This window comes from Chenopodium album, chromosome 11 (assembly GCF_948465745.1).
Source record: "Chenopodium album chromosome 11, dcCheAlbu1.1, whole genome shotgun sequence".
NCBI classification, from domain to species: domain Eukaryota; kingdom Viridiplantae; phylum Streptophyta; class Magnoliopsida; order Caryophyllales; family Amaranthaceae; genus Chenopodium; species Chenopodium album.
Window position 1 is genome coordinate 8,292,669 of NC_137844.1, and position 22,329 is coordinate 8,314,997.

Below are 22,329 nucleotides of genomic sequence, written 5' to 3' on the forward strand. Positions count from 1 at the left end.
TATCTTTTAGGAATGAATTTGCAATTTACATTTTTCATATGCCCTGTCCTTGTGAGTATAATTTTAAGAGTTTGAGTTTTAAAACTTGCTATTCTATACTTAATTATCTTGTTATATGTAGTTGTTATTTACATCTTTCGTATCACAATTTTGGTTTTTCATTATGCTATGTAGTATATGAGCTGAAATAGCCATGTAATAATGTTTTTACTAACTTGTTTAGATGGCCCCAAAGAAAAGCAAAAGTAATCACATAGGGGAGAGGATAAATGATGGAGAAATCCAAGAATTGGTGAATGTAAATCGAATAACTTGGTCCAATGAAACTAATGTCCCTCAATGTGTTCAAGAATCATCAACTAGGGAGATGACAATTGTTCGTGACAACATTGCTACTAGCTTGATGGAAACTAGACGAGCCAAGCGAGTCAGAAGACAATATTAGATTATTAATATGCATTCTTATGATTTATTTTTTCTAAGTTACTACTCCGTACCTATGTTCTATTATTTATTTTGGATTGTATTATTGAAATTTTATAAGCAGTGTTTTACATGTGATAATAATAATAATAATAATGATAATGATAATAATAATAATAATAATAATCAACAAAATAAAAAAAAATTATTATGAAAAAAAATACGAAGTAACAGTGAAAAGTGTTAGTAGTAGTAGTAAATAATAATCCTATTTACAAAACAAACAAAAAAAAATAAAAAATAAAAAAGAATTTATTATTTATAAAAAAAAATAGGGAGTAGCGGTGATACTACTTGGTAGTAAAAGTTTAAAAAAAAAAATCATTATTGTTGTTAGAAAGATAATAAAACATATCAATGCCCTTAAAGGTAATTTTAGCGCTAAACAGCCAACAATCAATAACCAATTTTACCAAACATATTTTTTAACAGCCAATAGTCAAACAGCCAACATAAAAAGCCAATACATACAGCTGGTCAAACAAGCCAAGAGGAACAGCCAGCAGCCAACAGCCAATTGTCAAACAAGGCCAATATAAAATGGAGGTAGTAACACTTTTACAGAGGATTAAATTAAAAGAATAAATACTCGTATAACTTAAGTACCCAAATGACATTTCTAGTAGATACAAAACATTATTTAGTGTTACTTATTTACGAAGATTGAATGTGGTTGAAAATAAGGAATATAAGTTGATAAATCAAATCAATCTAGTGGGAATTGGAATTGAAAGGGCCGTCAACTTTTGTCAAATACCTTTTAAAACCAAACCACTAAGCCACACTGAGTATGCATATAATTAACTGCAATTAATGATCATATTCATTTTTTGAACTTGACGGCCCAATGAAATTTGGCAATGTGCAACCGTGAGTTACATTGGGTAAGGGTCAGCGTTGGGAATTAGATAGGTTTATTATTATTATTATTATTATTATTATTTGGATAGGAAGTTGAATAGATATTTTAAAATTATTTTGGAAAAAATAGTTAAAGTAAGAAGTTACCCACTATTTAAAAAGAAGTTAGGTAATGGTGTAAGAAACTAAGAACTTAGCCTAAATGGATTGTTATAGATTTTATGTAGAAGTGAAGTAAGTTGTCTCTAGCTGGGATGGTCTTAACTCATCGAAGGCGAGGAACATAATACCGTGGGAATAGGATTTGTACAAGCTTGAAATAGTTATTACTTCGATTCAATTTATCTCTAAATTGGAATCAAACATGTATTACTTGTTAAAGTTAAATATGCTAATAACTTCTAGTCTGAAACCTAAAATTAACCCTAGAGGCATAAGTGATGAGCTTCTCTACTCTTCCAAAAGACCATATGGCATCCCATACTTGGTTCGTTTGGTATGTGTACATTTTGTTTTGGTTTGATTGTGAGAATGTGAGGTTTATATCCGAATTGTATTGCCAAGGCTTTTGCCCATGATTAATATAATTCTTATGTATTAAAAAAAAATATTTGTTTTTTTTCTTTTTTATGTTAAATTGCATGAATCTAGACACTATTCATAAGTTGATGGGTTAAATTTAGTTCTTAATTAAAATCTTGTATTGACAAAGGCGAAAATCAAATCGTAAAATACGAAAGGAGTATTTGATATTAAAAAAAATCAAGTGACGGAGAAAAGAGGAGCAAAACAAATCTTGAACTATTTTGACTTCAACTTGATTATACCTTTTTATTTTTTTTTTAAAAGAAACTCGATTATAACTTTAATTCAAAGTTATTCCTTTGTTAGCTACCACAAGCTATTCTAACTTTTATTAAACCAAGATATCGTTTTTGTTAGGGCACACCTTAATAAGTGTTAGAAGAAACCGCACTATTTTAAGTGTTTATGATTTGTCAAGGACACAAAATCAATATTTGAGCCCACTTTTCCTAAATTAAAGTTTTAAACCCTCCTACCTGATCACAATTCAAAAATCCTTTTCAAACCCGACCAAAATCAAACCCGACTTTCAATCCGTATCTAGCCCGACAGATCCTTTGATCAAGCTCCACTTCACCCCAAGTTTCCCTTTTGATGGCGTATGAACACCACAAGTCTTGCACATAAAATCAACCAACAATGCCTTTCAACAACCCCCAAGAGTGGGCCTCTTCCCTCCCAATCACCCCATCAGCAATACAGAACCAACCATTTCAATTTTACAGATTAGATAAGCCACTCCCTCTTTAAAGCTTTCTCTCAAAAATCCAACAATTATCTCTCCTCAAATTTCTCTGCTACATTGATTTTCCCTCCTTTGTTTGCTCAAACTAAGAAGAACAAGAAAAGAGCAAGAAAGCCCCAAGAATTAATTGCAGAATGAGTACTGCTTCTTTGTGCCAATCAACTCTTCAATCTCAGATCAATGGGTTTTGTGGGGGTATTAAAATCCGCAAGATTCAACCTTCTTCTTCTAACCCCAATTCTATTACCTTCACTAGGTATGATTTTTATGATTTCTTTCATCTGGGTTTTTTTCTTTTGAACTATTATTTTGATGGGTTTTTCAAGAAATTAGGAACTTATTTGAAATGGAGCGCATTATTCTGCATTTATCTCCATTTTGTTTGATGGGTGTTTGAAATGCTCCAATTTTTACGTTGTAGCTATTGAGTATTGACTAGTTCAAAAGTTTGCTTATGATACAAGAAACGTTAAGCATTAAGTAAGTGTTAATAACACTAATCGATGCATGATTTTGTCATGAATTCCGAGATCAATGTTTAGTTAGCAAATGAATTTATTGCATTTACTTGAAATTGATCGTGTGAGCATTGACACTTAAAAAAGGTTTTGTCAAGAGCTTGGGAATTTTTTTAAATTTTTTTTTAATGGAAATATTTACTGGGAGATTGTTATCTTGATTTGATGGATTTGGGGGATGAAAACCATTTGCTCTGGTAATTGCATAATTTGGTCTAACAAGAAGGGGAATGTGCAATGTTGCATGTATGATTAACTGAATGTTAGTTCAATGAGATCAAAGGTGAATTTTTTCTAAAACTTAGGAGATCCTTTTGTTAAGTTCTTGGCAAATTCCTAGGACTTGGTGCCGACTTGCTTCTCAAAGGACCTTGTATATATATGATTAAATTGGTGGTGTAATGGAATTGATGATGAAATTGATGACTAATATGCTGCTTTGTGTCTATTGATGATCTATAGAAGTAACAAAGCACTATTATCTAGCCTGATATATGCAGAGTTAGAAGTAAAATTTGTATAAATTCTTTATGTGTAAGGGCAGATTTCAATCACCTCAAAGTTCTATCATATTGAAAGAAAAAGCAAAGAAAATTGCATTGTTTCGCTACAATAAACAAACTGCCAAGTGTAACTAAGCACAACTATGATATTCCTGTGCATGATCAACAATTTAATTTTATTTTCACAAATAGTATTGGCTTCTTTGAGGATATGTTTGTCCTAGAATATTCAAGTAGTCCAGACTCCAGACTACTATAGTCCTATTAGGCGTATAAGCTTGGCATGTGAAGTATATTATTGTGATAGTGAAACACAGATTCCATTTATAATCTTTTTAATTTCCATGTTTGTTGTGACAGGAGAAAAGTTCAAACTGTTGTGAAGGCATCTCGAGTTGACAAGTTCTCTAAATCTGACATCATTGTTTCTCCATCAATTCTTTCAGCTAACTTCTCAAAGCTGGGTGAGCAGGTACTTATTTCTATCTTTTTTTATTACCTAGAAGCACTTAGATAGCCTTTATAGCTTGATTGCCTATTATCATTCTAGCCAATTGTATTCTCTTACGAACCTTCCCTAAGTGTTATTTATGGAATGCCAATTGTATCCGATGTTATGTGTTCTTGACTTCTTGCTTATAATACTTCTAGGTAAAAGCAGTTGAATTGGCTGGTTGTGATTGGATCCATGTTGATGTAATGGATGGTCGCTTTGTTCCAAATATCACTATTGGACCTCTGGTGGTCGATGCTTTGCGGCCAGTGACAGATCTCCCACTTGATGTGCATCTGGTAATTTCTCTTCCAGACATACCACATTTTCATGATTCATTTTGGGTACTATGCTTACTTGGAGTTGATTTGTTTGTAGATGATTGTAGAACCAGAGCAGCGAGTCCCAGACTTCATCAAAGCTGGTGCTGATATAGTGAGTGTTCACTGTGAGCAGTCATCCACCATTCATTTACATCGGACAGTAAATCAAGTAAGTTATTGGAATATTGGATAAGCATCTTCTTTCTAGGCTTATGCTTCTTCATTTTATTTATTAATTTATTTTCTAAATAATGTTATTATATTAATTTTATTTGGCACTTACTAGATGCAAAAACTTAAAGATATCTTTATTTAATAAGATGGTTTGAGTAACCCCAGATTAAAGTGTCACTATTCCATGTGAACTTGTCCACTCTTCCCATGCCCATTAAAAATAACCCATTTGTTGGTGTGGCTTTATCTGGCTTTAAACATGTGGTTTCTACAAGAAGAATGCACCTTAATTTCTCTTCTTGGATGAAGAATGATCCTTGAATGTGATTGCAATTGGGTTGCACTTGGCCGCTTGTACCAAAAAAGGAAAAGCTGATCGGTGGTAATTTACGTTTTATTCTGTACAAACAAAAATAAACAATCCTACACTTAAGCCACCTGGTAAGTTTTGCTAGATGGAATCTCAACGAGGAAGAGCAAGTACAAATCATGCAAGAATGCTTCAATGAAGAATTGAGAATTGGGAGGGTTAAAAGATGTATTGGGTATTGATCAAGGCACTGACCTCAGTCAGTTGAGATTTCATAATTCTGTTTAAAAAAATTCCTATATAATGGTATTATCCTCTAGTATTCTCCTTCAAGGGATTTGGAGCTAAGACATTGTGGAATTTGGGTTACTTGTTTTTTGGAAAGCCTTTCTCAAGAACTTGGCTTAGAAGAAGGTCTGAGATTTAGCTTCTGTAAAATCTGACTAAAATTTACAATGTGCCAAGCAGCTGTTAATTGTGACAATCTTACGCTTGCCAGAATTAATTACTGAAGGTTTTTAATAAATTAATCATCCAGTTGATTATAGAACTCTGAAGTTAAATTTTGATACTTGACTGGATGTATTAGCTACTTATATGAACCCCATGGACAAGATGTGCTCTCAGAAATTTGCACCAAAATTAGGATAAGACAGAAAACTTGTGTGACACCAAGGCAAATTATTGGGAAACTAAGTTTATTCGTCCTGTTGTCTCCAACCACTACACAATACTTCCTTGGCTATCTCGCTCGTATATCACTATCACTCAATTCCCCCCCCCCCCCCCCCCCCCAATTGCATCTGCAGGTCCAGCACCAATGAGCATAATTCTAGGAGTGAATGTGCTCAAATTAGAATTTTCCAGATTACATTGTCAATCTTGTAATAAATTATATTCTTTGTCAATTATCTTTCTTAATACATACCTTAAAGCCAATCTTTCAGTTTCTAAATTAAATTTATACGCTTCAGATCAAGAGTTTGGGCGCTAAAGCTGGTGTTGTTTTAAACCCTGCAACCCCGCTAAGTACAATTGAATACGTGCTTGATGGTAAGTCAGTATTCTGTTGGTGGAATGGACTGAAGTCCAAGCTTGATTCTTTACGAATTGACTTTTTAGTGGTGTGTTATATACTTATATCAATGAGATATCACAAGGCAGGGAGAGTATGTATAGCTTCTTGCTGTCTTGTTCTTATTTTCCTGGAAACTGTCCAGTGTCCTGAAATGTGATTGCAAATTTATTTTAGTTTCCTCAGCAGGACACTAGATGGATGTACTTGGATTTTTCTTTATGCAATACAACTTACAAGATGATTCTTAATAACAGTGGTTGATCTGGTCTTAATAATGTCCGTAAACCCTGGTTTTGGTGGACAAAGCTTCATTGAGAGCCAAGTGAAGAAAATCTCAGATCTAAGAAGAATGTGTGTAGAGAAGGTATTTGTGAAGTTTCTTCATTTTCCTTTAAAAAAATAGCTTGATGTCAAAAAATTGTCATAAATCCCCATATAATTGGCAGGGGGTGAACCCGTGGATTGAGGTTGATGGCGGAGTTACTCCAGCAAATGCATACAAGGTAATTTTATTTATCTATTTTATTTTGTTTAATTTTCTTAAAAAGTTTGTAGATAAATGCAAACCTATTGAAAAAGTCATCTAAGGAGCCAAGTAAAAGAGGGCAGTGCACATTTCAATTGGCTCCTTGTCAAACTGAAATTTAGACAACTAAACCCAAATTTTCTGTTGTTGGTTGTTTGTGATAGAGTATATAAACCAATCTTGGGCTTCAACCATCAGCTTAAGCTTTTGGTTGAGATGATCCTTTAACAGTTTGCTTCAATTAAATGCATTACAATTTTCATCCCATCTTGACTAAATACAAGCCTTGGCATGCTTGCAACTGTGTTATGTGAAGCTACTTTAGCTGTTTTTTTCTATTGTTATTATAGGCACTATGAGAGGCCAGATAGATTGCTATACTTTTAACAATTGAATTTCAAGAACCTTTGAAACTGTTAAAGATGTGAATATATTATGGTGCAAGTCCAGGCGAGCCTGTCTTTAAAAGCTACAGTGGTACTTTTAGCGCCTTGTTTTTTTTATTTTCACATGGCAAACTAAGGCCCATCATGTAAGGTCACAGGTGACCTAACCCAATGGCAGGCCCCCCAAGTCCCCAACATGTCTCTGTTCTTTCATTTGCAGTAACACTTTCTCTTGCTTGAGACCTTGAGTATAATTTTTTTTATTGCTAAAATCACTACTACAATCTGCATATTGAATCCCGGTGTTATTTTCTTAGATTTGGCAAACATAATGATTTTGCTTTATTCTGCAGGTCATTGAGGCTGGAGCCAATGCTTTAGTTGCTGGTTCTGCGGTCTTTGGAGCTAAAGATTATGCTGAAGGCATCTAATATACCGCTCTTGTACATTTTTCATTTTTATAATTAGCATCGCTTCATCTTAACATTTTGAATTGAATCTTGTGCAGCTATAAAAGGGATTAAGACCAGCAAAAGGCCAGAACCTGTTGCAGTATGAGGTTCCAAATGTAAAATTTTGTTGACAATCAAGACCTGGATTCCTAATACAATATCTCCTGTATGTTCCCTTCTCATTTCATTTTAGATATCCAGCATAAGATCTTTGCTAGTTCAAATACATCCAGTTTGGATGATGGATAATTTGATGAATTAGTTCTATGGACCAATTTCCTTTAAAGGAAGGCTTTTGCTTTTTCATTCTTTTCACCTTTAAATAAAAGGTAACCGTGTGAAAAAAATGAGCCTCTGTACAATTACATTTTTTTTAAAAAATAAGATGACATGCGAAATGTGGATATCAACTAGCTTGGTCAAAGTATTTCAATGGGGGATTGCACCAGTTTAAAGAGAGAATAGGAAGGGTTTTTTTTTTTTTTTTTTTTTTTTTTTTTTTTTTTTTTTTAAAGAGGGGGGGGGGGGGGGGGGTGGCGGTGGGGCAGTGATTACCAAGACTCATTGCCCTTTCCATCTGTGTATGATGCATGTGCATTCGTGGTATGGAGTCCCTGTATAAGTTCCGTAAAAATATACAACAGTCTATAAGGTTTCTATTGTGGCATCTGGCATGTTATGGATTGTTATCAAATGTAACATCTAGAGTTGATAAGACTTGGACATTAGCATAGTTATTAATTCTTTTGATGTTAATGTGTATCATAACCGATTGTGGTATGGAGTCCTGCTGTGAGAGTTTCATTAAACAGTCTATATAAGGCATTTATTCTGGCACGGTATGGGTTGTTATCAAATGTAACATCTTGGGTTCATATGATTTAGAGACATTAGCACACGTATGCTCCAGCTGTTTTGATGTTAATTTAATGTGTATCAAAATCAAGTGTACTTCTCACATTACTTTCATTAGTTTCATATTTCTAGGTCTCGAGCAGATATATATACAGCAGCTGTTTGGAACCATGGTATTAATGCTTGAAGATGACGTTCAGCAAGAGTGCTTGTAGATTAGAACTCTGTTACATAGTATTGTTTTACATAAGCCTCGTTTATACTAGATTTCTTGGTACATTATCAATTCATAAACATCTGTACAAATGTTATTTTGGATTGTATCTACCAATAAGATGAAAACTTAAGCCCAATTACTCGCATGCTCGGTTGTTCATCAACTTTTGTTTTTTGATTTCAAATCATTTCTTATTTACAGAATTAACACGAAACTATGAAAGGGAAAAGCAGCAATTCAATCTGAACTGTATCAATTTTGAACAGTATTGTTTCCAACCCAATCACTTGTAATTTGATGGCTGAACATATATTCAGATTTTCTCATAAGAAATTTATGAAAACTTGGCGACCAATAAAAGGGGCAGAAATGATTTTGAACTAGCAGCAACAGCAAGCCGGAAGTAAACTAATGCAAAACTTACAAATTGCCAGCACTTCCTTCCTCAATACTGAAGAAAATTTGGTTACATTCCGGATGAGGAAGGAGGCTCTCTAGGTTCACTCAGTGCTCACTAAATATATACAAAACTAATTACGCATAACTCAGCAGAAAGGTTTGTCGATCATCCGACAGTTGACAATTCATATATACATTAGAAGTATTCAGAACAGCAAATTCTAACATCCCTTCTACAAACAGGGCAGGAGCTCCGTGTCACAAGCCACTTATCCACACAATTTTGGTGAAACGTGTGTCTGCAGTGAGGCAAACTCCTAGCCGTATCTCCCACTTCAAATTCCTACGCACAAGTTTATAATTACAATCAGCATTGTTCTGTTGCTGGAAAATTGGTATTTGAATAATGCATACTGTGATGGATCTTTCATTATTATTGGGGTAAAGCATGAAAAGTTAAAGTAAAACTGAGTAAAGATAGACCTGCAAACATATGGTGCAGCAAATGTTGTCTGCTCCTCTGTTAATATCCAATATCACATGGCATGGCAACTCCTTAAGTGAATCCTTAGATAACCCTCTCGCAGCAACATCACCATAAATATCATAAACATCGTCATATATAATGTTGGCGATGCTTGCCTGTAAGTTTGCAACGAAATTCATAAATTTCAAATTATACAAAAGACGAATTGAAGCCAAACATATCTCTTAAACATTTAATTAGTAGGGACGATGATGTACATGCTAGATGCAAAGTTAGCTTATCCTATAGCTACTTAGGTATAATCTCGAATGAGCTTAAGTAATTTTGTCAACATACAAGAAAAAGACTGATGTATCAAATAAGTTTACAACACTATGATTTACCTGCCAATAGTACCCAGTAAGCACCGCAGGTGGTAATTGTTCCTCAACAAATCTCCCATGGAGTAGCTCCTCTATGAAATCAGCCTGAAAACAAAGAGCAATTAAATAAAAAAAATAAAAATAAAATAAAAAAAAGCAACAAAATAAGTGCACCAGCTTATACATAGATATAAAAACATAGAAAAATCTCTGTTTATCTTGTAACTGGGAATAGGAGAAGTCAATTTAGAAAACAAGATGTCTTTTCAGCATTCACACGGAATCAATGAATTAATCAAACTCAGCATAAAGTGAAAAACATAGGCCAGATTCATATTTCACCTAATGTATTATGAAATTAAGATTTGAGAAAAGGAATCAAAAGATGACACATGATTTTCAAGAACCTGATGGTAGTCCAGAAAAACCTTACATACAGTAGCCTTTATAAAATATAAGTATGAGCTTCTGATTTCTATATTTTTAATATCTTAGGCATACATGTTAGGTCTTCAAAATATCATAAGAAACAGATGAGCCCCAGCATACTAACCATGGATGAACTAAGTGATCCAGATTGCTGTGAACACCAATAAGCACGAGAGGCCTCCAAAACCTCTACAGAAAGAACAGCACCTGCCACAGCACCCAACCCTGCACCTCTGAGTAATCCATTATCAGAAGCTCTACCAGCTAAAGCTCCAGTAATGGCTCCTGTAAAAGCACCAGCTGCAGAATACAAAACATCAGAGATATAAAATGGTACCATATTGCCATCATGCCGTCTATATTCTCATCCGCATACCCTTTTTCCAGCCCATTCCCTCACTCAAAGAAAAAGAAAGTTACATATTTAGAATGTTAAATAAAAATCAAATACCAAAAAATAAGACGGGCAGCAAACATTAAAACTCCTACGTACACACAGTATTCCAGGAAGTCATGAAAATTTGAAGACTTCATGGACTCATTACAATTTAGTGCAAAACAAACAATAACCCAAATGGCCTAATCACCCAAATGTACAAGGTAATAAAGTTGGGAGCTACATGTGCATACATTTACAACTACAAAGGCAGCAGAGATGTTCCGATAAGATCGTTACTTCACAGCAAATCAGAAGTAGGTAACAGGTCAGTAGACCTTGGAAAACATAAATTCTCAGAAAGGAAGAAATCAAAGCAAAATAATCACCCTGCCAAAAAGAATTATGATTGTATAATACAAGTATAATTTAATTTAGCGATGTGACAACTAGATTTAGACAGAAATCATATCTCAAAGTCCCAATCACGAATTTAGGTTCAATCATCATTTCATCAACCCAACTTAAGATCCTTCCAACCATATGTTATTAAACCAAGTACTAGCTCACTACAATAAATTATTGTCGATAAACAGTCTTTATAATAACATAATCATTGTAGGCGCAACAGTTAAAAATAAAATAAAAGCTCAAAATCTTTGACTGAATCTTAATGCAACAGTTACAAACTACATATGACTTCCAACAATCACAAGATTCACAACCAACACATCATTTTAGTGATATCAAAGAGCACATCTCCCATCATTAGAACATCAATTTGTACAATCAACATAGCAGATCTGCTAAAAACATACAAAGATCAAAATCTCAAAACTTCAATCCAAAACAATCCCAAAAAGACTGAATCTTTTTTTCTTTTTTTTTTTTTTAATTTCAGAAAAAAAATAATTTTTAAAGAGAGAAATGAAGATAAATACCAAGAGCAAAAACACCAGTGAGAGCACCAGTAACAGCACCACCAATAAACTTGGGAATATATTCATAAACTCCAACATCAGTAGATTCAAAAAACCCATCTCCAAAATCCTCCATTTTTAAGATTAGGTGTCAGTGAAAGAGTCGTTGGACCCAATTCAGAATTCCCAGAAAAACCCTCAAATCTGAGACTGAAAGAGAGAGAAAAACGAGGAAAGAGCTACAGGTGTAGGTGGGGTGATGGTGGAACCCACATTCATAGATAATGATAACTGAGTTATCATTTGTACGAATTAGGGGTGCCCTATTTGTTTATTTTTTACAGATCCACAGAATTTAGGAAGCATTAAAAAGCTGATAAATTTAGGTTGCTGTTGTTAAATAAGGTACCGCACAGAACATGACTCATTCAACCCCGAAATTTATGTTGATACTGTGATGAATGATGTAATAAAGTCGAGTTTTTAGTCTTTTCGGTAGGAAATTGGATTGAATTGCTTGCTTAATTCCGTATTTGGGTATTTGATTGGATATTGAATCTCGTATACATCACCGCCTTTAATTTTACTCCCTCCGTCCCCAAATGATAGTCCCTTATGGCATATTTTTAGTCCCAAATTGATAGTCCCATTTGCTTTTTTCAAGTACCATTAATATCAATTTTTTTATCAAAATTCTCTCCAATTGCAACAATATTTGTGCAAATTTAACTTTTCAATGTAAATTTTGTTTTTCAATGTACTTTTATTACTTTCTCTCTCTACTATTTTACATACCCAATGTAAATTTATATTTCCAATGTAATTTTACTACTTTTATTTAAGTTTCTTAATTCCCGTGATTTTTGCCCATAAGGGACTATCATTTGGGGACGGAGGGAGTATGTGTAATTATTAATCAAGACAGATAATTTGTGTAATCATTTTCATTAATCGAGATCTTAGGGTCGATTTCAACAATATAAATGACTTGTAATCGAATCTCATTTATTTTGCACGGACCCTGTAAACCAATATCGTTTTCAGAAGGCAAAATAAGCGGCGGACATCGTGGCCTACTTTGTTTATGATATCACAGGCTCACAGCTGCTCTTTAATGTCATTGATTTTCGACTCCTAATATTATTGTGCTCTCTCTTTTCAGTTTAAATTTCAATTCAAATTGTCTCAAACTTGAGCAGTAACATGGAGTTCAAAAAAAAAAAAAAAAAAATATGTACAACACTAATATATTAAAATTATGCTCATGAGGTTTTTACAGCAAGTTGTTCATCAAGGTCTCAAGTTGAGCTTAAGTTTCAAGTTGAGTTCACTCAAATTGACCTAGTACCTGGACCGCAGCTCATGGTTGGATCTTCCCTTTTACCTTGGGGAAGGGGGGAAGAGAGAGAAGGAAAATGAAAAGAACTCCAGTAGAGTTAATATAATCTAATGCATTCAAAATGATAGTGAATTAATCATCTCAATAATTAGCATAAGTTTGCAAGAATCTAATTTTATACTCCAACATCCATCACCACTGCCAGCAAACCTCCTCTCCTCCCTCCGAAAAAAGGTCTCACAGGAGGGGGAGGGGAATATATGGCTATGGAATAAAAATACAAAACCAGTACTAAAGATGACTGATGCATGCACTACCCAAATCGGCAGACATGAAATCCTGCTGATCTGGCCATTAACGCCTCTTGGCACCCTCCTTTCAACCAGCTGAATCCTGCACTGTTTTTCATACAGCCAGAGTAATCACATTCTACCTTTGTATGGAACTGTTGCACCCTAGGACCTTTGATCTCCATCATCTAGACCTATTTGACAAGGAACACAACAGATTGAGGATGATAGTGAAATTGCTACTACTTTGTGTACAGTAATGGATGGAAATTTGGTCTACTGAGCAATGAGAAACTGACAATATTTTCTCAGTAAATTTCTGATTTATGGAATATAGTGAACGCAATTACGTCATAGGCTATGTTCTCTTCACCTAAAATAAATAACCTCGGAAAATTTTCCGTAAGTTTCCAATAATTAGGACCACAGAAGTTCAAGTTAACAAATGCAATAAATTCATATAAACTCAGATAAGACAAATTCAAGTAAAAAGAACACCCCCTAGTAGCAGTAAAGTACACCTAGAATCTTAATCTACTCGCAATTGCATGCATATCAAATTCTGTTATCACATTATGACAGAAGCTGGTAAGTAAAGGTAAAAAGGCAAGAATGAAGGCAGAAACTGGAAGTAGAAAAAGGGCAATGGAAGTAGCTGAAACCCAATTATGTGTCATAACTCTCACAAGGACCACCTACTTCAAGTAATGCACAAAATATGGAGGTTATGCAACCTTGTGTTATAGACCTTATAGTAATTGTAATGCACAACTGTTGGTAGCTGAACATGGGGAGGGGGGGAGTTTTTTTACCTAATTAATAGTTCCATAATCAACATACATCTATTAGACAACTGATAGAAAGTCGAAGGATATTGTTTTCCGGGTTTGATTTGTATTACATTTTGCACCTTAGTTTGTGCAGACTATGATTAGATAAGTGTAAGACTCTAGAATTGTGAAACAATATAAAGAATAAACCTTACAAATGGCTACAGTATAAACCTTGTACTATGGCGATACGGCCATCATAAGCTTTTTTAGTGAAAGACATGGGAAAGTTTCCTAATATCATAAAATTTTTGAAGGAAAATAAAAAATCAACTCAAAGGCTTTGTTCTTTACACCTTACAACAAATAAGTTTTATAAAGTAATGCTAATTGCCAAGCATGGCCCAAATACAGGCTACCCAACTTCATTTCACGGCTACAATTCAGATAAGTTCCAATAAATTCAAACAGTATCCAAAAAGAAATTCCAATAAGTTATTTTTGGGTGAAAAGAAAGAAGTCCAAGACAGCTAATGCCAGGGGCAGCTGTTTATCTTATGACTGGTTATCTTATGTATGCTTTAACCACTACACTCCTAGGAGCAGCTGTTTAAGACGATTAAGAGTGCAACATCCTTACAAACAACCGTAACATAATCTTACGGAACACAGTGCTATACACTCACAGAACCCACTGAATAAACAATATGGCAATCCATAGACGTTATAACTTGTGAAATCAGCACCGAAACAAAATTTATGCAGAAACAGCATTTCAAGTAAAAAAATTTACAGTTGCCTTTGTATTAACTAGTACAAAATGTTGGGCTAAGGTGGGAAAATTTACAGAAACAGCATTTCAAGGGAAAATTCTACAGGACTGCCATAAGACCAGTGTTGCTCTATGGTACAGAATGTTGGGCTTCTAAGAAAGAGCATATTAAAAAGATGGAGGTTACGGAAATGCGCATGTTAAGGTGGATGTGTGGAAACACTTTAAGAGATAGAATCAGAAATGAGGTTATTCGCAAGAAAGTAGGTGTGGCGGGCATTGTAGATAAATTAAGGGAAAATCGTCTGCGTTGGTTTGGACATGTAAGACGGAGACCCGAGGGTGCACCGGTGCGAAGAGTGGAAGAGTGGGACCATGGAGGGATTAAACGAGGAAGAGGGAGACCAAAGATGACTTGGTTGGAAGGAGTGAGGAAGGATATGAAGTGCATGGATTTACGTGAGGATGAAGTTTTGGATCGTAAGGGATGGAGGAGAAAGATTTATGTTGATGACTACACGGAATAATCAAATTTGGTTCATGTTAGCCGACCCCACTTTTGGGATTAAGGCTTTGATTGATTGATTTGTATTAACTAGTACAAAGTAATTAATAGAGGGAATTTGATCAATAATGTTAATAGTATGATGGGATCAGGAAAAGGCCATCACATTTACACGAATAAGACAAATAAAGAGGACATCAAAATAAAACATAAAAAGACACTTTCACAAGACAGGGAGAGTAAGAAATTTTCACCTTTTTCTAAATGAAGTCACACAAGATCTTGCCGTGAAAGGTCATAGGACATAGTAGCAGTGTAGCACCCAGCATTAATCCTTTTAAAACTTAATGCCTTCTTGAACAACTGTTCAAGTTCTGCCATGAGAGCTCATGATGGCAGACTTGGCAGTCGAAGCTATTATTAAGCAAAAAGCAAGTTGTCAGGGAAGAAGGTTCTGACAATTTAAAGTAGTGGTTGAGAATAATGAAAATTGTAACACTGCAAGAATGGTTTGACCACGACTCATATGACTCATATCCAAGATGTGACGCCACACTGTACCGTTACCAAGAGGAAAGCAGAATAATGTTGCCCTGTTGAGGACCTGGAGGTCACTTTAAGCCAAGATATCAGCATCCACACAAAGAAGGGCAAAATGAAAACAGTTTAAACATTCGTCCATTTTCCCATACTTTCATAGTGTCATTGTTTGATGATAAATGATTTGTATTATTCAATAGTTACTGATGTCGGATGGATCTGGAATATGATCAGAACTTCTGACTATTCCCATCAAGTGTTCAAGGACATTATATATCTCAGCTTTCAGGGGATGGTGAGTGTCTCCGGCAACAAACTCATTCACCTCACTTGCCACCTCAACTGAACTGCAACCAGGCATCCGGCGACACTCTATGCGATCTCTTACCATCATTTTTTCTTACCAAAGCCCCCTTCCAGCATACATGTTTGACAAGGTAACATCATCACCAACATGTGTTGGATCCAAGTTCAATAGCTGCAACCGAACCTTTGCACCAAGTTCAATATTACCATGATTACAACATGCTCCTAGCAAAATCCTCCACATCAGTGCATTTGGCTGAACTAGCGTTCCCGATATAAAATCATAAGCCTCCTCCAAGAGCCCAGCTCTGCAAAAAAGGTCTACCATGCAGCCAAGATGAGCTAGCCTTGGCCATAGCCCATAGTCTTCCATCATGCTTTTGAAATACTGCTTACCTTCCATTACCATCCCACCATGACTACAAGCCATAAGAACTCCCAAGAAAGTAACATCGTTGGGAAGCACAAATGATTTGCTGCACTTGTCAGAACTTCTAATTTGTTTCATTCGTGCAAACATACCAAGAGCCTCAAGAGACTGCCCATGTAGTGCATGCCCAACAATCATAGAAGTCCATGTAAATACATCTTTTTTCCCAGAGATGCAAAATAATCTGCGTGCAGCTCTTATCTGTCCACACTTGACATACATATCAATGAGAGCATTATAGAGGCAGAGATCAATTTTGAGCCCATGTTTACGATAAGTATAAGCATGAATCTGCTCCCCTATGGACAATGCACCAAGATCTGCACATGAAGCTAGAGCAACAGTCAGTGTAACTTGATCGGGCTCAAATTTGCTTATCAGCATCTGCTTGAATATTGCAAGGGCTTCACTAGCCATGTTATCGATGTACGCAGTAATCAAAGAAGTCCAGCAGATTGCATTTTTGCAGCACACTTCATCAAATATACGATGAGAACAACCAACATCCCCCATCTTTGAGTACAATTCTATCAAACATGTCTGGAGAAATATCACAGATTCAAAGCCCACTTTCTTGACGGTGGCATGCAATTGACGTCCCTCAACTATTAAGGACTCTTGAGTACAAGCCTTGAGAACATACAAAGATGAGTAGCTGTCCACAGCAGATGGATTTTGCCTCCAAAGTTCTCTGAAGAATACTATAGCTCTTGTAGCAGAATGTGTCTCGAGATATTTTTTAAGCGTTTGATTTGCTTTAGGTGGTCTGAGCAAATCTTGGAGCTTAGATCTGGGTTGACTACTTGTGAATGAAGAATTTACCACCTTACGGATTGATGAGACTCTATTCATATATATCATACTCACTGCACAAAAATTCTGGCCTTGCTATTCTTTCACATGCTATGAACTTGCAGCTTTACTTGACAGACAATATAAGAAAGACCTGTTCAAACATGAATGCACAACAATAAGCAATCAAATAAATTATCCATTAACAACTAGAAAACTAGCCATAACTCCATAAGATTCCAAAAATAAAATTGAAGAGCAAGGATACAAGGCAATACGATGATTAACTCCTCAACAAGATCATGAAGAGCCAAATTTCATGGTTCCATGTAACTAGAGGAACTTCTGCAACACTTGACCATAACTTTTCCAAAAAACACTAGAAAACTAATACAGTCAGAAATAAGTATAATCATTCAGTCTCACAAGATTTTAGATTGAAAACTTGAGCACCAAGCAGGGCAAGCACCACCAGTGAAAGTCAGAGACGCTAAACTAGTTCACCAATGCACCAACTTATTCTCTTTCATTTTTGGAAATCTACACAATTTTTGTTTTTTTTTTTTAAAAAAAAAAAAAAACATTGAACCAATATTCAAACTACTGGTAGCAATTAACATAAGTAGTATTTACCATACCATATTAGCAAAGCAAAAACAATATTGTTTCCGTTTTTTTTTTTTTTTTGGGGGGGGGGGATTCATGTATAATTGAACTTAAAAATAGCCAATGCAAACAGTATTGAGTACAACAGGAACTTATTTTCTCACCCAGTAAATTTTGGTTATCCTGTCTCAGTGTCTCTTATGACATGAGGGTAAGAAACTTCACCCAAGACAGTCGGGAATCTAATCACATGTTATACATCTGAGATCCTGGTCAAAAAGAAGGGTGGAACACCATCTTCTTCAACAGTTGGCCTTTTCTATTCTGATCTGTAGAAGATGGACACAAAAATAACATCAATTGACAAAAGGACTTCTTGTATTTTAGGCTTCCCCTCCCATGATACACGTGCAAATCTCAGCTGATAGAAGCCTAAAAAAAGTGTACTTCACCATATATCCTAGCGAGAATCTGGCAGACTTCCGTATACAAGTATTTCTTTGTACATTGCCAATTTCACGAATCAACATTAACAAATAACAAAGTGCCTCCCAACTGTTTGGGAAACATCTGCTTGGACCATGCAGCACCTAAGCCAAGTATATCCTCAAAGCACTTCAAAGCTGATTCGACATCCCCGATTTCTTGGTAAGCCTTGTGTAGGATTGGGTATATGATTGTGTCAGGCAAGAAGCCTAATTTGAACATATCTGCCTGCAACATCAATAAATTTTGGACATGCAGAGCTCGGGCATGGCCCTTAATAATGATCATGTAAGTAATTACATCAGCTTTTAAACCAAGATTTCTCATATCTGAGAAAAATTTACTAGCTCTAAGCACTCTTCCTTCTTTACACAGACCTTGTATAAGAGCCGTATATGCTACATGATTAAAAGGACTTGTTCTTTTCTCACAATGATTTTGAGTGCCTTCACAATGTACAGAAATAGTACCCTTTAAAAAAAATTTGGATGCATCATTAAGACGTCCATCTTTGCACAACCCATCAATGAGGCAACTAATTGTGAAACCATTAGGGATGAGCCCTTCCTCCTGCATTTCTTTATACATGCCAAGAGCACCCTCTGTGTCAGCATTTTTGAAAAACCCATTGATTAAATCTGTATAGGTCACAACATCAGGCAAAATTCCTTTGATTATCATCTCTGAGTATATGCCCTTTGCAGCATCCACATTCCCTTTTTGACAGTATCCATGTATGAGTGTAGAGAAGGTGATAGCATTAGGTTCTATACCTTCTTCTATCATCTGTGAGCATAGTTCCAGAGCTTTCTCCATGTTGCCTTGTTTGCAGTGTCCACCAATAAGAGAGTTGTATGTCACAGAATTCACAAGAATTCCTTCATCTTTCATTTTTAAAAGTAGATCATCTGCTTCTTTCACCCTACCTACTACAGATAAACCCTTTATGAGAATACTACAAGTAAAAACATCTGAAGGGATACAAAAAGTTTCCATCTCACCATACATAGCCAGAGCTTCGGTGAGATTTCCAGCCTTACAGAGCCCATCCATCAAACTATTGTATACAAATACATTAGGAGGAATACCAGCCTTCATCATACAAGGGAAGAGGCTTCTTGCAGTCTCCACTCTACCATTTTTGCAAAAACCATCAACTAAAATTCCAAATGTAACAACATTAGGCACCAAGTTACGGCTAAGCAATTCCCTATATAGTCCCATGGCATGTGGCAAGTTGCCTATTTTACAGTGTCCATCCATCAAAACATTGTAAGTGTATAAACTGGGAATTACATCAGTATCTTTCATTACCCTAAATAAATCTTCCGCTTCTGACAACCTATCCTTATTACACAAACCATGAATCAAAGTCGTAAAGATAACAACTGTTGGTCTGAACCCTTTCCCAACCATTTCATCAAACAACACTCGTGATTTCTCAATGTCCCCTTCACCACAACAAGCACCAATCAAAGTACCATACGTAACAACAGTAGTAACCATCCCTTTCTCAATCATCTTGTCATAAGTTCTCCAAACCGAATCAAACCTACCCGCCTTAACTAACCCATTCAAAAGTGCATTACAAGCCTGAATTGAAGGCAATTCTTCAATCTTATAATATACCCAAATGGCTTGATCTATAAGACCCATTTCAGATAATGCAATCATTAACACTCCAAACACATTTTTATCAAATTTAGACTCACCAACCCGACTCAAGTCCTTAAAAACAATGGAACAAACACGGGAAGGTGGGCAAATCAAGAGAAGATCTTGGATGAGGCATTTTAACAAACACCTTGCCTGCAAGTACCATTTAGCCTTGCTTAAAACATGAACAATTGCCGAATGAGCTCGGCGATTCTTTGCTACATCAATCGACATCGAAACTGAATTGAAGTAGCTCAGTGCTTGATCAGGGGTTTTACTACCAAGTATCCTATCAATGACCTTAGACATATAATCATTCGATGAAGTAGTTGAAGAAAAATTGCTCATACTTAAACATGCTAAAGATCTCTTTAAACAACAAAAAATTGTTTTCTTTGGTGAATAAACCCTCAACATTTGCTCAAATTAACTAAAAAACACTCAAATTACCCAATTAATGCATTAAATTTCTAAGCTTTGATCAATCAAATATCTGGGTTTTTATGTACATTGTTAAGAAAAAGGTGGGCAAGTGAGAAATTACCTCAACAAAATTTAGAAGGGAGGATTTGGGGATTTGAAGTAAGGAAATTAAATGTTTAGTCTGAAAAAATTAGAGGAATAAATAGGGTTAAGATTCGAAACCAGGAAGAATAAGTAGAGAGAAGAAGGGATGAGTGGAGGAGAGAGAAAATACCGGGTTGCTGCAAATAGATGGTAGATGATGCCGCCGGAGAAACTAGGACTGCTCGAACAAGAGAACCCAAGGTAAGGAACTAATCTAATACGAAAGTAATACGAAATATAAAATTATCGATAATAAGGAATAGCTCAAGTGGTTAGAGTTTTCCTTTCCTTTTCAGATAATTTTGGGATTAATTTTCACCCATTCTAAACACTAAAAGAATGGATTATAAGATTATTTTTTTCTGAATTGAAATTATGTTTGCTTAATTTAAATTTTTTTTATTCAAATGATTTTTTTTTCTTTTTTTTTTGAAAGAACTAAAATTAGTTTTATTGAACTAAAATAATTTTGAACCAATTGAAATTATTTTTGCAAGATTCTATACTATATTTCTTCTCTAAAGTTTCTACTTTTTACTAAATTAAACTTAGGTCCCGTTTGCTTCACCTTATTTTTTTCTGAACTGGAGTTATTTTTACTAATCTAAACTTACTTTTACTGAACTGAAATTACTTTTGCTGAACTGAAATGATTTTTAATGATTCTCTATCATATTTCTTCTTTACAATTACTGGTTTTTACTGAACTGAAATTATTTTTACTGAACTGAACTTATATTTATTGAAATGAACTTATATTTACTGAATTCAAATTAGTTTTACTGATACTCCCTCTGTTTTTAAATACTTGCTCCATTTCTCTTTGCGCGGAGTTGTTGGAGAATTTGGAGAAAATAATAAAATATGGAGGTAGTGGGGTAAGGGGAAGAATAAAAAATTGTAAAAAGAAAAAGTAGTTGAAAGAATTGGACGAGAGAGAATATGAAATTAATAAAATATTATTTATGTTGGGTCCACTATGTGAGAGAAATGAATTAAATATTGTAAAACATTTCTAAATAAGGAAATGGTGCAAGTATTTATTACTTTTTTAAGATGAAGTGAACATGATCTTACTCCATTCGTTTATTATAATGGTCCGCCTGGATTTAGAGACATATATAAGGGAGTAATGAGTGTTGGGATGATAATGTCAGAGAACATATTTCATGGGAGCAAGTTCAAAGAAGGTTTGACTATATTACTTTGGCGTGAGGGTAGTAGTTGGGTTTTTTTTTTTTTTAACAAAAAAAACATATAACAGAAACAACAATACAACAAAACACACGTGACAACTACATTAAGTATTAAAGACCTGGAAATGACCAATGCTTGCACACTGCACACTTCACAGTTGGACATTGCTTGAAGCCCAAATGATCCACCCTGCAACCTGCAAAAATAAACTCTCTGATTCAAGCAAGAAGAAATCTTGAGCCTTGATGACAAGGTGGAACTTAGTTTTTAGGACCCTAAAGATTATCTACAAACCCCTAAGAAGTTGCCCCTTTTGGAGGACTAACTGGAAATGTCGATGTCTTGATCAACTCTTTTGAAAACATGATCTGTTATAAGACCTTTTGAGAGGGATCCCTTGGTGCATCGAACCACGAAAAGGAGGGATCGAAGGAATTGAGACCTCGGCAAAACTAAGCACATCACCATGCATAAGACGCTACAAATTAGAGGATGTAATCTAAAGAGATGAACCATTATCCTGCTGGTAACGACTTCGTAATAGACTCATTGTTCAAATCTTTAGGAACCATTACATCCGACATACATTAG

General features: G+C 35.1%; 4 protein-coding genes across 6 annotated transcripts; 1 reads left to right on the plus strand and 3 right to left on the minus strand.

Moving 5' to 3' along the window:
- Positions 1-2,643: 2,643 nt before the first annotated feature.
- LOC145567325 (ribulose-phosphate 3-epimerase, chloroplastic-like) lies at positions 2,644-8,645 on the plus strand. 2 transcript variants are annotated; one of them, XM_081626582.1, is made up of 10 exons: positions 2,644-2,930; positions 4,056-4,167; positions 4,347-4,487; positions 4,567-4,680; positions 5,970-6,048; positions 6,328-6,437; positions 6,520-6,576; positions 7,339-7,408; positions 7,494-7,603; positions 8,411-8,645. In XM_081626582.1, the coding sequence occupies exons 1-9, from the start codon at positions 2,809-2,811 to the stop codon at positions 7,541-7,543; spliced, it is 855 nt and encodes a 284-aa protein (XP_081482708.1). In that variant the 5' UTR covers positions 2,644-2,808; the 3' UTR covers positions 7,544-7,603; positions 8,411-8,645. The 2 variants fall into 2 exon arrangements, with proteins under 2 accessions (XP_081482708.1, XP_081482709.1); XM_081626583.1 differs by having other exon boundaries at positions 8,425-8,645.
- Positions 8,646-8,909: 264 nt separating this feature from the next.
- Positions 8,910-11,908, minus strand: LOC145567326 (NEP1-interacting protein-like 2). The gene is made up of 5 exons (XM_081626585.1): positions 11,504-11,908; positions 10,311-10,486; positions 9,779-9,862; positions 9,392-9,550; positions 8,910-9,251 (listed from the first exon to the last, which is right to left on the minus strand). Exons 1-5 carry the CDS (start codon positions 11,616-11,618, stop codon positions 9,105-9,107), a joined length of 681 nt encoding a protein of 226 aa, XP_081482711.1. The 5' UTR covers positions 11,619-11,908; the 3' UTR covers positions 8,910-9,104.
- A 766-nt stretch (positions 11,909-12,674) lies between these two features.
- LOC145567327 (uncharacterized) lies at positions 12,675-20,723 on the minus strand. 2 transcript variants are annotated; one of them, XM_081626587.1, is made up of 4 exons: positions 20,672-20,693; positions 17,997-20,578; positions 15,413-17,380; positions 12,675-13,305 (listed from the first exon to the last, which is right to left on the minus strand). In XM_081626587.1, the coding sequence occupies exon 2, from the start codon at positions 20,389-20,391 to the stop codon at positions 18,349-18,351; it is 2,043 nt and encodes a 680-aa protein (XP_081482713.1). In that variant the 5' UTR covers positions 20,392-20,578; positions 20,672-20,693; the 3' UTR covers positions 12,675-13,305; positions 15,413-17,380; positions 17,997-18,348. The 2 variants fall into 2 exon arrangements, with proteins under 2 accessions (XP_081482713.1, XP_081482712.1); XM_081626586.1 differs by having other exon boundaries at positions 17,997-20,723.
- LOC145566212 (putative pentatricopeptide repeat-containing protein At1g74400) lies at positions 16,099-17,286 on the minus strand. The gene has a single exon (XM_081625702.1). It carries the CDS (start codon positions 17,284-17,286, stop codon positions 16,099-16,101), a length of 1,188 nt encoding a protein of 395 aa, XP_081481828.1.
- Positions 20,724-22,329: the final 1,606 nt, after the last annotated feature.

Coding starts and splice junctions, on each gene's coding strand:
- LOC145566212 (XM_081625702.1), bottom strand. CDS start 17,286: ATGAATAGAGTCTCATCAATCCGTAAGGTGGTAAATTCTTCATTCACA.
- LOC145567327 (XM_081626586.1), bottom strand. CDS start 20,391: ATGTTGAGGGTTTATTCACCAAAGAAAACAATTTTTTGTTGTTTAAAG.
- LOC145567326 (XM_081626585.1), bottom strand. CDS start 11,618: ATGGAGGATTTTGGAGATGGGTTTTTTGAATCTACTGATGTTGGAGTT. Junction 9,863..10,310: donor GATCACTTAGTTCATCCATG/GTTAGTATGCTG, acceptor CTTTGTTTTCAG/GCTGATTTCATAGAGGAGCT. Junction 9,252..9,391: donor GCTGCACCATATGTTTGCAG/GTCTATCTTTAC, acceptor ACTTGTGCGTAG/GAATTTGAAGTGGGAGATAC.
- LOC145567325 (XM_081626582.1), top strand. CDS start 2,809: ATGAGTACTGCTTCTTTGTGCCAATCAACTCTTCAATCTCAGATCAAT. Junction 4,681..5,969: donor TACATCGGACAGTAAATCAA/GTAAGTTATTGG, acceptor TATACGCTTCAG/ATCAAGAGTTTGGGCGCTAA. Junction 6,577..7,338: donor CTCCAGCAAATGCATACAAG/GTAATTTTATTT, acceptor TTTATTCTGCAG/GTCATTGAGGCTGGAGCCAA.